At 45.5% G+C, this 13344-nt stretch overlaps 1 protein-coding gene across 1 annotated transcript in view; it reads right to left on the reverse strand.

The window, feature by feature from the left end:
• MYO7B (myosin VIIB) overlaps window positions 1–13344 on the reverse strand; it is an 84263-nt gene that overhangs the window by 24011 nt on the left and 46908 nt on the right. Inside the window, exons 18-22 of the mRNA XM_086718318.1 lie at window positions 13064–13162; window positions 11196–11290; window positions 3863–3947; window positions 2121–2339; window positions 638–808 (exon numbers count right to left, since the gene is read on the reverse strand). Coding sequence (XP_086574444.1) covers window positions 638–808; window positions 2121–2339; window positions 3863–3947; window positions 11196–11290; window positions 13064–13162 — 669 coding nt within the window. The remainder of the gene's footprint in view (window positions 1–637; window positions 809–2120; window positions 2340–3862; window positions 3948–11195; window positions 11291–13063; window positions 13163–13344) is intronic.

The raw sequence follows: 13344 nt of genomic DNA on the forward strand, positions 1-13344 counted from the left end.
AGGGTCAGCCATCCTCTCAGATGCTAGCTGGCAGGGCACGCGTCTCTGGGGGCCAGGGAGCCCCAAGACAGGTGTGTCTGGCTATCTGCAGCATGATCCACTCCCCCTCGTGTCCGAGACCTCTCCCACCGCCTCACAGCCTCACTGGGCCCCTGGTGGGCTGTTCCTCCTGCAGAAGTGGTCTCAGCTGCCCCTACTGCACAGCCTGGTGTGTACTATGTGTGCATACGTGTGTGCATGCGTGTGTGTACGTGCTCAGGGGAAAGGCATGAGCACCTGGGGGCAGGGTCAGGGGGGCACCTGGGTCACTGGGTCTCAGGGCCCGAAGCAGTGCAGTGAGAGCCCGGGGGATCTGTTCTACTCCAGCCCTCTCCTCCCACCCTGCTTCCTCCTCCCTCAGACACTGCTGCCAATGTTCATTAGTTCTCAGTGTTCCTCAGTCCCCAGGTCACAATCTGCAGAGCTGCAGCTGCAGGGTGCTCTGGGAAAGGGGTCACATATGAGTGGGAAATCCACCCCCCCACCCCCCTCACCCCCGGCTTCTCAGTGAGCCTAGAGGCTGGCTGAGGTCAGGGACTAAGCGGGGCCCTCCTATCCCCTGCCAGGCCAGACCCCTGAATGACAGCACCCATCTTACCTCGAAGTCCCTCGGGGACTGGCCCTCCTGCCCACCGATCACAGAGGGGAGGAAACCAAACACTCGCTCTACCATCTCGGTGTCGGTGACACTGTCGTAGATGGACTTGCGCTTCCTGGTGGGGACGGCATCTTGAGTCTTCTGCTTCCTAGCCGGGAGGACCAGGAGTCCCTGCACAGATGCCCCACAGGGCAAAGGTTACCACAGGCCCAGTGAAGGCAAGCACCTTCCAGAACTCAACCAAACCTCCTCCTAACGTTGTTCGTTCAGATCATTAAGTTTTCCTCCAAGATCCTAGAATTCAGGGACGCCTGGGGGGCTCAATCCATTAACTCAAGTTCGTGAGTTTAAGCCCTGCGTCAGTCTCTGTGCTGACAGCCTGGAGCCTGGAGCCCGCTTTGGATTCTGTGTCTCCCTCTCTCTCTGCCCCTCCCCTGCTCACACTCTCTCTCTCCCTCTCAAAAATAAATAAACATTAAATAATAAAACATAAAAAATAAATAAAATCCTAGAATTTAATAGCTAGTGTGACTAGAGATCAACCACCCTGAGCTTTTCATTTCCCATGGAGAATGGGAGGTCCAGAGAATGGGGGCTGCCTGCCTGTCCCTACCCTGACATGGTCCCCGAGCAACCGCCTCAAACCCCAGGGGCCCCCAGAACCTAACTATCTACCAGGTCCCTTCACTCAAAGAGCACCAAGGCTCCACTAGGGCAGGTCCCTGGGCCCATCCTCACTAGCGCACAGATGAGGCTGATTTGTGCCCCGTCTGGGGCCACACGGGAGCAGAAGCCTGCTGCTCATACGTCTGAGGCTCTGTTCTCTTACTTGTCCCGGCCACTGTACTAGTAATGCACTCAGCAGACCTAATTTTCATCTAGAGAGTAGGTGTGGACTTCATCCTAGCCCTTTGCCTTATCACAGTTCCGAGGAAAGAGGTTGAGTCTCAGATGCCGGCTGGAGGAGCGGGGGTCACGAGGGAGAGATTTCAAAATGCAGGGATGAGCAACTTGCACAGCTCCCCTGCTCCCTGTCCTCCAGCCTCTCCTGCCCAGACACTCAAATTCCTCTTGGAATTTCTCTGTCCCCTGTCATGCCACAGCCCAGTCACTAGGGGCTTTCGACCTCGTCCTTGGAGCTGTGGTCTCCCATGGCTCATTTGGCCCTGGTTTCCTACGTCATCCAGGGATGGCCCAGTCCTGCTGAGAAACCATCCCCAGGGCTAAAGGGAGAGGATCAAGAAGCTCAATTTCCAGGTTCCAGGCATAAGACTATCCTGTTGACACGATGCCTCTCCCATGCCACCCACTGTGTGTTCCTGGGGGGACCTAGGTGTCCCACATGCTGCAGTAATAACTTTGGACATGGAGGGGATAGGAGTGCCTGGTGAAAGCTCATGTTGCCGCTCACCCCTCCTGACTGCCCCCCCTGCTGTGGGTCCCACGCATCCCCCACCGGCCCAAGAGGACAGCGGCCACCTACATTGGCTTTCTGCTGCCGGAAGTTCCGCCGGGCGGCCATGCCCCTGGCGTGTGCCTGGATGACCACCACCGCCCTCTTCTTGGCTTGGACTTGCTGGCGCACGAGGTAGCCCCTGCAGAGCGCCTGTAGCTGGACCGTCCTCTGCCGCATCATCTGGTACTGCTTGGCCAGTAGGAGGCCCCGGGCAATGGCCTGCAGGCGCTCAAAACCCAGGAGGATCTGCGGAAGCAAGAGGGATGTACATCCAAAGTGAGGCCTGGCCCAGCAGGGCAGAGTGCAGAGAACGCCTCCCCAAAGGGACACAGAGAAAGAGAGGCAAGTCATATGCCCCAGGAGACCTCGCAAATTACCTTTACAGTTCTCTACTTTTGGGCAAAGGACTAGTGCTAAAATTTTACACACCTATGAGTAGAAGCGTGTTAAATAAGTGATTACTTGCAAAGCACTTAGAACAGTCCTTGCCATGTAAATACATGCTAAATAAGCATTTGTGGAACGGCGTGAGCAGTATAGTGCTCTCCTGGTGGCTAGGGATAGAGCACTGGTTTGGATGTCATGTGGGTGATGGGGTCCCAGAGGCCTTGCTCATCACACCTAAAGCCAGGTCAGCCAAATTGTCAAGAGCTAGCGCCCCCAGGTGGAGGCCGATGGCTGGCATCACCAAGCCAATCTCTGGGATCTTTAACATAAAGAGGAAATAAATTGGTGAATACCCATTTCTATGCTGCAAACATGCTCTGGTGATGGCAGTCTCTGAGTCCCTGGGCGAGTCTTGTTGGCTTCTCAGAGACCAATGCAGTGAGTGCCAGGTGTGTGGGGTCACGCTTTGTCTTACACGCTTGGATGTCACGCAGACCGGCACCCAAACCCCAGCTCTACTGCTTACTCACTGTGCTCCTGGGAAAATTACTTAACTTCTCTATGCCTCAGTTTCTTGACATATGGGGTGGATTTAATAACAAATCCAATGATGCAGGCAGAGCAATGGCTCTAAGTAGACTTTCCATCCATGTCAGCTGCCATTATGTCCTGTGAGCACAGAACCCAGGCAGGCCCAGGGTCAAATTTCAAAATGCTGGGATGTGCATCTTGGTGTCACTTCTCTGCTCCCTGCCTTTCAGCCTCTTCTGCCCAGACACCCAAAGGCTCCTTTTGGAATTTCTCTGCCCCCAAAGCATCATTCCATAGCCCAGTAATCAGGGGCCTTTGCTCTCCTCCACAGAACTGTAGCCTCTCACGGCCCATCCGGTCCTGGTTTCCTGAGCCTGGTTTGCTGATGTGACCACTGTGTGTCTCAACCATAGTCATGTCCCAGGACAAAGGCAAGTGGTCAAGTGAGGCCCAGTAGGGCATGGTTATGGTTGCTCTAGCTCATTTCTTGAACAGACACTTATTAGCAGTGCCTGTGGTTATGAAAAACATCTGAAGGTCTTGAAACAGAGAATAATCCATCCATTTATTTGTTGCCTGTAAATTGAGAAAAGATGATCATATGATTTCAGAGCAGGCCACCTTGTTCTAGCTCGGGAGACGCTCCAAACTCTGCAAAAGGACACTGTGCAGCCCATAAACCTGAAAGCCTGTGACCTGAATGATGCTAAACAGACACTGTGTGGGGTGCTGAGAGCTGGTCATTTGAGGTCTGTTGTAACACGTTAGTGATCTGATCCCTCCTGCCTGAGCTCTCACCTTCACAAGAATGAACTTTCAGCTGGAGCAGCCTCCCAAGTGAATTCTCTCACCTGCTTGAAGTTCCGCCTGTTGTAGTAGCCTCTCCACCTGGCCTGGAGGGTCACAGCTGCCTGCCTCTGCTTCAGGAACTCCTTCCTAGAAGGGCGAATGCAAGTCCAAATGTATGTAACAACTTCACACATTTCACACCCTTTGGGGGGAAAATGATTTGAAGGGAAGAGGGATAATGAAAGGTTGGGGAGAATGAATATAAATATTACTTCTTTTTCAGAAGCCTTTATAAGCCAAAGACACACGTGTTAGGAACTGAGATCTGCCAACGATGCGACTTTGTGAATTAGGACAGTGCAGTTTTTAGAACAATCAGGACATTTTCCCTCACTCCTTGTATTAGGGATAAAACTCATTTCCAACTTAAAAAAATTTTTTTAATGGTTATTTTATTTTTGAGAGAGAGACAGAGCACAAGCAGGGGAGGGGCAGAGAGAGAGGGAAACACAGAATCCAAAGCAGGCTCTAGCCTCCAAGCTGTCAGCACAGAGCCCAACGCAGGGCTTGAACCCATGAACTGTGAGATCGTGACCTGAGCCAGAGTCAGATGCTTAACCGACTGAGCCATGCAGGCGTCCTGTCTCATTTTTTATTCCTTGTCAGACTCTTCCTGTTCCTCTGGCCAGTAGCCCAGGTGTCTGCCAGGAACCAGGTCAGAAATCCCAGGACTGGGACTCCTCCCTGGAGGCAAGTCAAGGCGGGAGGGCAGCCCCCTAGGCCCTGGTAGCCTGGCAGCTCCATCGAACTTCTCTCTGATGCAGGGAGGAAAGTGGGCTGAACACTGGGAGGGTAACCTGAAATTTGGCCTCTGGGGAGGCAAGCTTGGTGCATATAGATGTATCTTTTATCTCACACTTACCTGAGTTTCCTTTTCACTTCTATTAGTTTTTCAGGATATTTTCTTAGGTTTAAGACAGTAGACCTCAACCATATTAAAAATCATCTGGAGAACTTCAATATTTATTGATGCTCAGGCCCTACCCAGTCCAATTAAATCAGAATCTTTGCTGAAGGCTCTGGGAAATATATATATCTGTATATCTATTTATCTATCCATCTACCTAATATTTTTTTCGTATACATACACACACAGAGTATAAATATCTCCCCAGATGATTCTAATATAGGCCAAAGTAAATAATTGAATTATCAAAAATAAAGATAATTTGTCTCCTTTCTGGTATTTATACCAAGGCATATTTGGCAATGTTTAGAGACATTTTGAGTTGTTACGACTGGGAGATGGGGAAGGAGGGTGCTATTGACGTCTTGTGAGTAGAGGTCAGGGATACTGCTAAACATCCCACAATGCCCAGAACAGCCCCTCACAACAAAGAGTTATCTAATCCAAAATGTCAACAGAGTTGAAGCTGAGAAACCCTGATTTCTATCTTTTCTTTAATATTCTTGTCTAATTGCATTGTGTAGAAGAACAAGAACACCATCAGTTATCGATGATGATCACTTCTGAGAAGATGTATGGGGCAGACATACTTTTTTCTTATATCTCCTGCTAACTACAACTAAAATGTAAAACAAAGACTAGAAGACTGAAATGTGGAGAGGAGAAGGCAGATTAGCTAGAGATCTCAGATCCAAGGAGTGACACAGTGGTAATTTTTCTAGGTTTTCTTTTTACTTCATATTTCCCAGACTAGGAGCTAAAGTGTTGGTGGAGACCCCTGGGGAATTCTGGACTTCCACCACCACTTGGCAGTAATGGGGTACTCCTCCCCTCCATGCTGGAGTGGTATCAGAGGAGACCTAGTGCACAGGCAGGCCTTTCACCATCCCCATTTGGGAAGAATGTCACTCTCCTGTGGTATCAGTGGAGGCCTACTGGGAAGCTGGAACTCCCACTCCCAGCCAGCAGTAAAAAGAACCTCTACTTGCCTTGAGAGTCAATGGAGGCAATGTGAAGAACTTAGACTCTCCCCTCATCTGACAGTAAACAGATGTCACCCCTACTTTTCCCTGCTAGAGTAGTGTCAGAGGAACCCAGCTAAAACAGAATGTTTAAGCAAGACCCAGAGTTCTTATAATATAATACCCAAAATGTCCATGTTTCAGTCCAAAATCACTTATCATACAAAGAGCAAGGAAAATAGCAACTTGAATAAGAAAAGACAAGCAACATATGCCAACATGGACAGAAAAGTTAGCCATTATAAAAATGCTTCAATGAGCAATTATAAACACACCTGAAACAAATGAGAAAATACAAAGTCTTAGTAAAGAAGTAAAAGACATAAAGTAGAACCAAATGGAACTTTTAGAACTGAAAAATACAATAACGAAATTAAAAAACAAAAACAAAAACAAAAACACCTCAGTTTGGCAACAGAGAAAGGAGGAAAGAGTTAGTGAGCTTGAAGATAGAACAGTAAAAATCACCCAACCTGAAAAACAGAGAGAAAAGAGACTGAAATAAAATGACCAGAGCCTTAGGCACCATTGGGACTGTATCTTTTTTTTTTTTTTTTTTTTTTTTTTTTTTGTCATTGGAGTCCTAGAAAGAAAGGAGAAAGAGATAGTGCTGCAAAAGCATTACGAGAAATAACAACTGAAAAGTTCATAATCATAACAAAAGATATAAACAAGCTCAGCAAACCTCAAACAGGATAAATTCAAATAAATTCACATCAAGATACATCATGGTTAAACTTCTGAAAACTAAAGGCAAAAAAAATCTTGAAAGTAACAAGAGAGAAACAACACATTACTTATAGGGAGAAAATGATTTGGATTTCTCATCAGAAACCGTGGAGCCCAGGAGGAAGTGGCACAATATTCTCCAAGGATTGAGAGAGAAGAGCCATCAACCCAGAATTTTATGCTAGTGAAAATATCTTTCAGAACTGAAGGGGAAATCAAGACATTCCCAGATGAAGACTAAGAGAATTGTCACTAGACCTCCTAAAAGAACAAATAGAAGAAATTCTTTAAAGAGAAAGGAAATGATAAAAGAAGAAACCGTAGAATACCAAGAAGGAAAAAATAAATAGTAAGTAATAGTGTAAGTAAGCAATTCAATAAACTTTCCTCTCCTCTTGAGTTTTCAAAATTTTGTTTGATGATTGAAGCAAAATTTGTAACACTGTCTGATGTGGTTCTAAATGTATGTAGAGGAAACATTTAAGGAAAATTATATTACAAATGGGAGAAGGTAAAAGGACATAAAGACAGATAAAGTTTCTATACTTCTCAAAGTGGTAAAATGATGACACTAATAGACTGTCATAATTTGTGTATATATAATGTAATATTGGAGCAACCACTAAAAAAAGCTTTAAAAAGAAATACATTTGAAAACACTATAAATAAATGAAAATGGAATTTTAAAAAAACATTTAGGCAATCCGCAGTATGGCAGGACAAAGAAAACAGAGGAATGAAAAACAGAGAACAAACAGAAAACAAAAAATAAAATGACAGACTTAATTTCTGACATAAATAATTACATTAAGTGTAAAAAGTATAACTACACCAATTAAAAGACAGAGATTGGCTTAATAGATTTAAAAGCATGACTGTCTATGAGAAACTCACTTAAAACACAGGTTGAAAGTAAAAGGATGAAAAATATATATCATGCAAATAATAACCAAAACAAAACAGGAGTGGCTGTATTATTATCAGAAAAGTAGATCTCAGAACAAAGAAAATAGCCAGAGACAGAGGGGGACATTGCATGATGATAAAAGGATAAATCCACCAAGAAGACATAGCAATCCTAAATGTGTATGCACCAAACAACACAGCTAAAAAATATATGAAGCAAAAAATGATAGAATTGAAATGAAAAATGGGAAAATCCATAATTATGGTTGGAAACTTCAACACTCCTTTCTCAATAATGGGTAGAACAACTAGGCAATAAATCAGCAAGAATATAAAATTCAATATCATTATCAACCAACAAGATATAATTGACATGTTTAGAACATTCCACTAAACAACAGCAGAATACATGCCCTTTTCAAGCACCCTTAGAACATATAACAAGACAGTCCATATCCTGGGCCATAAAGGAAATATCAGCACACTAAAAAAATTTAACCCATACAGATTGTGTCTCTAACCACAATGGAATCAAACTAGAAATCAATAACAGAATGATAACAAGAAAGGCTCCAAACACTTGGAAACTAAACAACATACTTCCAAATAACCCATTAGCCAAAGAGAAAGTCTCAAAGGAAATTTTTTAAAAAAACAATTGAATAAAAATGAAAAAATAACATATCAAAATGTATGAGACATAGCTAAAGAAGGGCTGAGGAGATTTATAGCACTTTACATCAGAATAGAGGAAAAGCTTTGAATCAAATATCTGAGCTCCCACCTTAAAAATCTACAAAAAGAAGAATAAAGTACACTCTAGGCTGGAAGCAGAAAAGAAATAATAAAAAGAGCAGAAATCACGGAAATTGAAAAAAGAAAGAAAAGCATTAGAGAAAATCAATGAAACTAAAACCTGGTTCTTTGAAAAGGTCAAGAAAATTGACAGAACTCTCTAGCAAAACAGACCAAGAAAAGAGAAAGACACAAGTTGTCAATATCAGGGATGAAACAGAGTATCATCACAGACTCTGCAGACATCGAAATTATAATAATGGAATACTATGAATAACTCTGCACATACAAAATTTTTCTGACAACTTAGATGAAATGCACCCGTTTCTCAAAAAGCACAAATTGCCACAAGTCACTCAATCTGAAATAGATAATTTGGATTGCCCTCAACTACTAAGGAATTTATCATTTAAAAACTCCCCACAAAGAAGTCTCCAGGACCAGATGGTTTCACTGGAGAATTCTAGCAAACATTTAAAGAATTCACAACAATTCTGTGCAATCTCTTCCAGAAAATAGAAGAGGGGGAAACACTTCCTAATTCTTTTTGTGGAGCTAATGTTACTCTGATACCAAAACCAGACAAAAATATTACAAAAGAATAAACCTAAAGATCTCATAAATATAGAAGTAAAAATTCATAACAAAATATTAGCAAATAGTATACAGCAATATACAAAAAGAACTACACACTATGACCAAGTGGAGTTTATTCTAGGGCTGGTTCGGTATTAAAAAACCAGTCAATGTTATCCACCATGTTAAAAGGCCAACCAAGGGGGTGCCTGAGTGGCTTAGTCTGTTGAGCATCTGACTCTCTATTTCAGCTCAGGTCATGATCCCACAGTTGTGGGATCGAGCCCCAGGTCAGGCTCCATGCTCAACATGGAGGCTGCTTAAGATTCTCTCTCTCAGGGCACCTGGGTGGCTCAGTTGGTTAAGTGTCTGACTCTCAGTCAGGTCATGATCCCACGATTTCATGGGTTCGAGCCCCACATCAGGCATCAGGATCTGTGCTGACAGTGCAGAGCCTGCTTAGGGTTCTCTTTCTCTCTCCCCCTCTCTCTGCCCCTCCCCTGCTCACACTGTCTCTCTCTCTCTCAAATAAATGAACTTTAAAAAAATTTTATTAAAAAAAAAGATTCTCTCTCTCTCTCTCTCTCTCTCTCTCTCTCTCCCTCTGCCCCTCTTCCCTGCTTGTACATGCTACTCTCTCGCTAAGGTAAAATAAAAATAAAAGGCTAAACAAGAAAAAATCCCATGATCATACCAACTGATGTAGAATCAACAGATGACAAAATTCAATACCCATTTCCGAGAAACACTCCCAGAAAACTAGGAATACAGGAAACTTCCTCAACTTGATAGGGATCAACCATAAGAAACTTACAGCTAACATTATACTTAATGGTTAAAGACTGAGTGCTTTCCCCTAAGCTGTGAAACAAAGTAAAGATATCTGCTTTCACCATTTTTATAATATTGGAAGTTCTGGCCAGTACATTAAGCAAGAAAAGTAAATAAAAGATATATAGATTGGAAAGGAGGAAATAAGACTGTTCCTATTTGCACATAACATGATGGTCTACATAGAAAACTTTGAGAAATCCATAAAAAGTAAGTGACTTCAGCAAGGTTACAGGAAACAAAGTCAACACACAAATCAATAATATTTTAACATACCACCAATGAATACATCAATGCCAAAATTAAAAATACAGCACCATTTATAATCTCTCAAAAAAAACCACAAAAAACCCAATCTAGGTATAAACCTAACAAAACATGTACAGAACATGTATGCTGAGAACTACAAGACACTGGTGAAAGACATCAAAAAAGATCTAAGTAAATGGAATTCATGGATTAGAAAACAACCTAACAGAGACATCAATTCTCCTTAAATTGATATTCAACATAACTACTATGAAAATCCCTGCAAGATTTTTTGTAGATATGGACAAGATGTTTCTAAAATGTATATGGAAAGGCAAAAGACCCAGAACAGCTAAAACAATTTAAAAAAAGAAGAAGGTAGGAAGAATTAGTCTATACAGCTTCAAGACTTATTATAGAACTACAGTCAACAAGACAGTGTGGCATTGGCAGAGGAACAGACACACAGGTTAATGCAACAGAATACAGAATGCAGAAACAGACCTACAAATATGCCCAACTGATTTTTGACACAGAATGACGCAAAATGAAGTCATTGAAACAAGGATGGACTTTTCAGTGAATGATGCAGGAGCAACATCCACTGGGGAAAAATTTTTTAAAAGAAACTTAGCCTAAGTCTCACACCCTACAGAAGTTCCACTCAAAATGAAAATGGACCTAAATGTAAACTGTAAAACTATAGAATCTTCTAGAAAAAAAAAAAGATAAGAGAAAACCTTCGGCAGAGATCTTAGAGGTGACACCAAAAGCAAGCTCCATGAAGGAAAATTTGATAAACTGGACTCCATCAAAACTAAAAATTTTGGGGACGCCTGGGTGGCTCAGTCGTTTAAGCATCTGACTTCGGCTCCAGTCATGATCTAAGGGTTCGTGAGTTCGAGCCCCATGTCCAGCTCTGTGCTGACAGTTCAGAGCCTGGAGACTGCTTCAGATTCTGTGTCTCCCTCTCTTTCTGCCCCTCCCCTGTTCACACTCTGTCTCTCTCTCAAAAATAAAATAAACATTAAAAAAATTTAGAAAAAAACAACTAAAAATTTTGCTCTGCAAAGACCCTCTTAAGAGGACTTCATGAAAAATGCTGGACTGGGAGAAGATCTTTGCAAACCATGCATCCAGCAAAGGACTAGTATCTAGTATATATAAATAATTCCCAAAATTCAACAGAGAATTAAATTAGAAACCGGGCAAATAGCACACACAGACGGTTCACAAAAGAGGATATACATACTCGTGGCAGATAAGCCCATGAAAAGATGTGGGTGTGTGGGCTGGGGAGGGCTTGGGCAGGGCCAGCACCTGTATTTGTAGCCTCGCAGGACTTTCTGGATGCTGACGGCTGCCTTGTTCAGCATCTCACTCCTCTGTAACTCCAGCAGAGTGTCCTGTTTATCCTGCGACACAAGAGACCCCAGCATGTAGCTGCTCCCACTCATCTCCACACACCACCTGGGGCCAGGGCTCTGTCTCCCAAAGGGTCGCCCAGACTTTTCCCATATGTGCTCCCTGGAGGGCAAGCAAGGGGAAGGGGCACTCAAATTGATCCTGATGTAGCTCACATCAGCCCTCCAGTCCCCCATCCAAGAACTTCCCATCTTAGCTCTTTTCTCTTGTGAATTCAATCTGGCAAATTTAATTTCTGCTCTGGAGAACCCAAGAAGGGGTCAAAAAGTTTCCCCAAAGTTGTGTTTTATTTCCCCAAATTCATGTGAAATGTCATGCAACTTGTATTACAGGCTCATACTTGTTTCAATATAAACATGTTTCCTCAGCCTTCGAGTAGGACTCGAAGTGGGTCGATTAGCCTCATTCACCCCTGAGCTGCGACCGTCCCTGGCCTGCTTTTGTGCTTCAACTGGATCCCTGTTTCCTTGGGCTTGCCATCCTAGTCCCTGCAGGGCAAAGACCATCTTTGTGGAACAGAAAGAAGCTTGGCCTTTTGGTGAGTGGTAAGGAGAGGCAGGGGCTTGGTGGCCTCTCCTGCCTCCATCAGTCTTGCATCAGCAAGCATGGAGTCTCTTCATGTGCCTGGGTGGGCACTGGAAACACAGAAATACACTAGACCCCTGACAGTGGCCTCAAGGAGTAGCCAGGGAGGGGTGGGCACTCTCCTCCTCCCCTCCTCCACCACCTGCCTACACTGACCGCACCCCTGTGGCCCTTGCTGTCTGTCCCAGCTTCTGGGACAGCACCCTGGGACTTGCCCAATGTCTATCCTCCCCGGCCTCACCTCCCCGGTGGAATCTGAAGCCCCTCTGTGTCTTCCCGGTTGTCTAAGTCCCAGAGCCCCAGCACAAGCCTGGCTAATGCATGGACAGAGGAACAGACAGACTAACCAGAGGATCAGGGTCGGGAGGTCCCTCTGGGGACAGATGAAGACAGGTGGGCAGGCTCTATGGGGAAAGTGGAGGGAGTGGAGGACTTTGGAAGGGGCGGGGGGGATGGGGTGGCGCTTGGGCGGGCTGGCAGAGCATGTGTCCAGGCACTGATCTTCTCTCCTCCCTCCTCTTTCTCTCTTTGCTCACCCACCCACAGCTTACAAGGATCTCTCCTCCGTGGCTCTTGACCCAACGTGCAGTCCTGGAGGGCCCAAAGGCTGTGGGTGTCAGCCACAAGCTGCCTAAGTGTGACCTCGGGCCTCGCTGGAAGTTGTAGGGGATGGAGATGGGAGGTGCTGCTTGCACAGGCCTGCTCAAGGACAAGCTCTTCTGGGGGAGGGGGGCCAGCACACTGGCTCCTTCCACGGAAGTGCTGGCTCTCCAGGGCTCTAAAGAGGTGGAGCTTCCCCAGGTCTGACTCTTTAGACTGTGGCTCCCCACATGGAGGAGGAGGCCTATCTAAGGGACTGTGGGAGCCTATCCTGAGCTCCTGCTTGCTTCTGCCTGGTGGCCTGGGGCAGCTCCCCCTTCTCCTGAGGTCTTGCCTTTGATGCCCTGCTCTGAGAAGCCTCCTGGACTTCTGCAGGCGGGGCTGAGCTGTCCTCATGGTCCCTTGCCTCTCTTCTACAGCATGGCTTTCTACAACAGGGGTGCCTCAGGGTGGGGGCCATTCCCAGAGCAAGCTCCCGCGGCACTGGCTCAGGGTGGGTGAGCGGATGCCACCTGGTGGGCATGAGACCAGCCCCTCACACTCCAGGAGGCTGAAGACCAGCGTGTTCAGGGGCTCACCTTCAGGAAAATTTTGGTCTTTCCCACTTTCCATTCTTTGTCTGTCCCCAGCCACGTTTCGGCAATGCGCAGGGTCATCTGGCGAGCCTTGTCTCGAAGCTGCCGAGGAGAAAACAGGAGTGGCTTGGTGGCGTTGGAGCAGGCCCCCAGGTGGGAGGCTGAGGCTCCCTCCACAAAGGCTTTCTGGGACTCGAGTCTTCCTTCTCCCCTGGGTGTCAGTGTTGCTTGGCCAGGACACAGGCTCAAGGCACTTCTGAACAAGAGTGGGGCCAGGGGAGAGC

The sequence above is a fragment of the Puma concolor genome, chromosome C1 (assembly GCF_028749965.1).
Source record: "Puma concolor isolate L17-30 chromosome C1, mPumCon1.1.hap2, whole genome shotgun sequence".
In the NCBI taxonomy this organism is placed as follows: Eukaryota; Metazoa; Chordata; class Mammalia; order Carnivora; family Felidae; genus Puma; species Puma concolor.